This window comes from Sinocyclocheilus grahami, unplaced genomic scaffold (assembly GCF_001515645.1).
Source record: "Sinocyclocheilus grahami isolate Dianchi unplaced genomic scaffold, SAMN03320097.WGS_v1.1 scaffold510.1, whole genome shotgun sequence".
NCBI lineage: Eukaryota > Metazoa > Chordata > Actinopteri > Cypriniformes > Cyprinidae > Sinocyclocheilus > Sinocyclocheilus grahami.
Window position 1 is genome coordinate 1,202,927 of NW_015505689.1, and position 1,578 is coordinate 1,204,504.

The 1,578-nt window shown below is 47.7% G+C and overlaps 1 protein-coding gene across 1 annotated transcript; it reads left to right on the forward strand.

Annotated features, from left to right (window-relative positions):
* Window positions 1-412: 412 nt before the first annotated feature.
* LOC107554694 (BTB/POZ domain-containing protein KCTD16-like) lies at window positions 413-1,574 on the forward strand (the record flags this gene model as incomplete). The annotated part of the gene is made up of 2 exons (XM_016237278.1): window positions 413-543; window positions 655-1,574. A coding segment is annotated over exon 2 (768 nt), but the record flags the coding sequence as incomplete, so codon positions are not given.
* Window positions 1,575-1,578: the final 4 nt, after the last annotated feature.

The following is a 1,578-nucleotide window of genomic DNA, read 5'->3' on the forward strand; positions in this document are numbered from 1 at the left end:
AGTGATGCAATGCTACATTTCTCCAAATCTGATGAAGATACAAACAAATCTGCATCTTGGATGGCCTGAAAATATTTTACATTTATGTGAAAATGTATTTTGCAGCCAAACCGATTCACATCTAGCATGGTAATAGGATGAGTATATCTGGAAATCTGGAGAAGCAGGGTGAAATGCTTGTATCTTTCCAGCTGTCATTTTCCTTTAAGATGATGTAAGGCTCATCTCCCTAAGAATGGTCTCCCTCCCCCGTCCAAAGCCTCTCTCTGCACGCTGCATTCATTCGCACTAAGCTGCTGATGCTCAGGAGAGTCAGGATGCACAAACTTCCCAGTCCACCCTACAGATCCTTTTACTGAAACGCTGGGTGGGTGCCAAGTACACGAAGACTAACTGTTCTGGACAGACAAGATTTCATGCAGGAGAAGCACTCTTCTGAGGGAAGTTGAAGCTGGTGCAGTTTTTCATTTTTTATAAGCAGAACTTATTTTTGGATTTTCAGCTGGAGGATAGCTACATGAGCTGCACAATTGGTTCCCTTGGGTGAGAGCTCTTCTATTTCTGCATTATTATAAATAGCTATATTTGTGGGGAAAGCCTAATAGTCTTACCATGTCGTTTTGACGCATTTATACTTTTATAAACACTCTGCAGGTCTCAGAGATGCTGTGCATAACACAACAGACTGTGCATGTCTATTAAAGCGCGTGCAGGTTATGTTCCTCTTGACTTTTTGCTCACTAAAAACAAATCAAAAACTTTTGCGTCTCCGCTTTTTCGTGTTTTGAAGCGTGCAACGCACCAAAATGGCCCTGACTGAAAATTGCAGGACTTATCAAACGCCCAAGGACAGTGGATGTGCTCAGAGTTGCTCTTCTGATGTGGTTGAGCTCAATGTAGGTGGACAGGTGTACTACACTCGCCATGCCACCCTCACCAGCGTGCCAAACTCTCTGCTGGGGAAATTATTCTCAACTAAAAAGGACATTTCCAACGACCTCGCGCAGGACATCAAGGGGCGCTACTTCATCGACAGGGACGGATTTCTCTTTCGATATGTGTTGGACTATCTCCGCGATAAGAGCGTCGTACTGCCGGATTATTTTCCCGAGAAAGGGAGGCTCAAACGCGAGGCTGAGTTCTTCCAGCTGCCTGAGCTCGTCAAAATCCTCACACCAGATGAAAACATCCACGGTGATTTTGACGAAGCATCCCAGGGAAGCGATCAGAGGTTGTTCCCCTCGTCTTACCTGGACGCGCGCGATAGGCGTTACGGCTTCATCACGGTGGGATACAGGAGCCCATGCGCCTTTGGGAAGGACACGGATGCCAAAACTCGCGGACTATCCAAAATCTTCATCTGCGGAAGGGTCGGTCTGGCCGAAGAAGTTTTTGGGGACACTCTAAACGAGAGCCGGGATCCCGACAGGCCAGCCGAGCGCTACACCTCTCAGTTTTACCTGAAGTTTCGCCACCTGGAGCGAGCGTTTGACATGCTCGCGGAGAGCGGCTTCCACATCGTGGCGTGCAATTCATCGCTCACCGCTTCTCCGCACAACAGACGCACCGATGACAGAT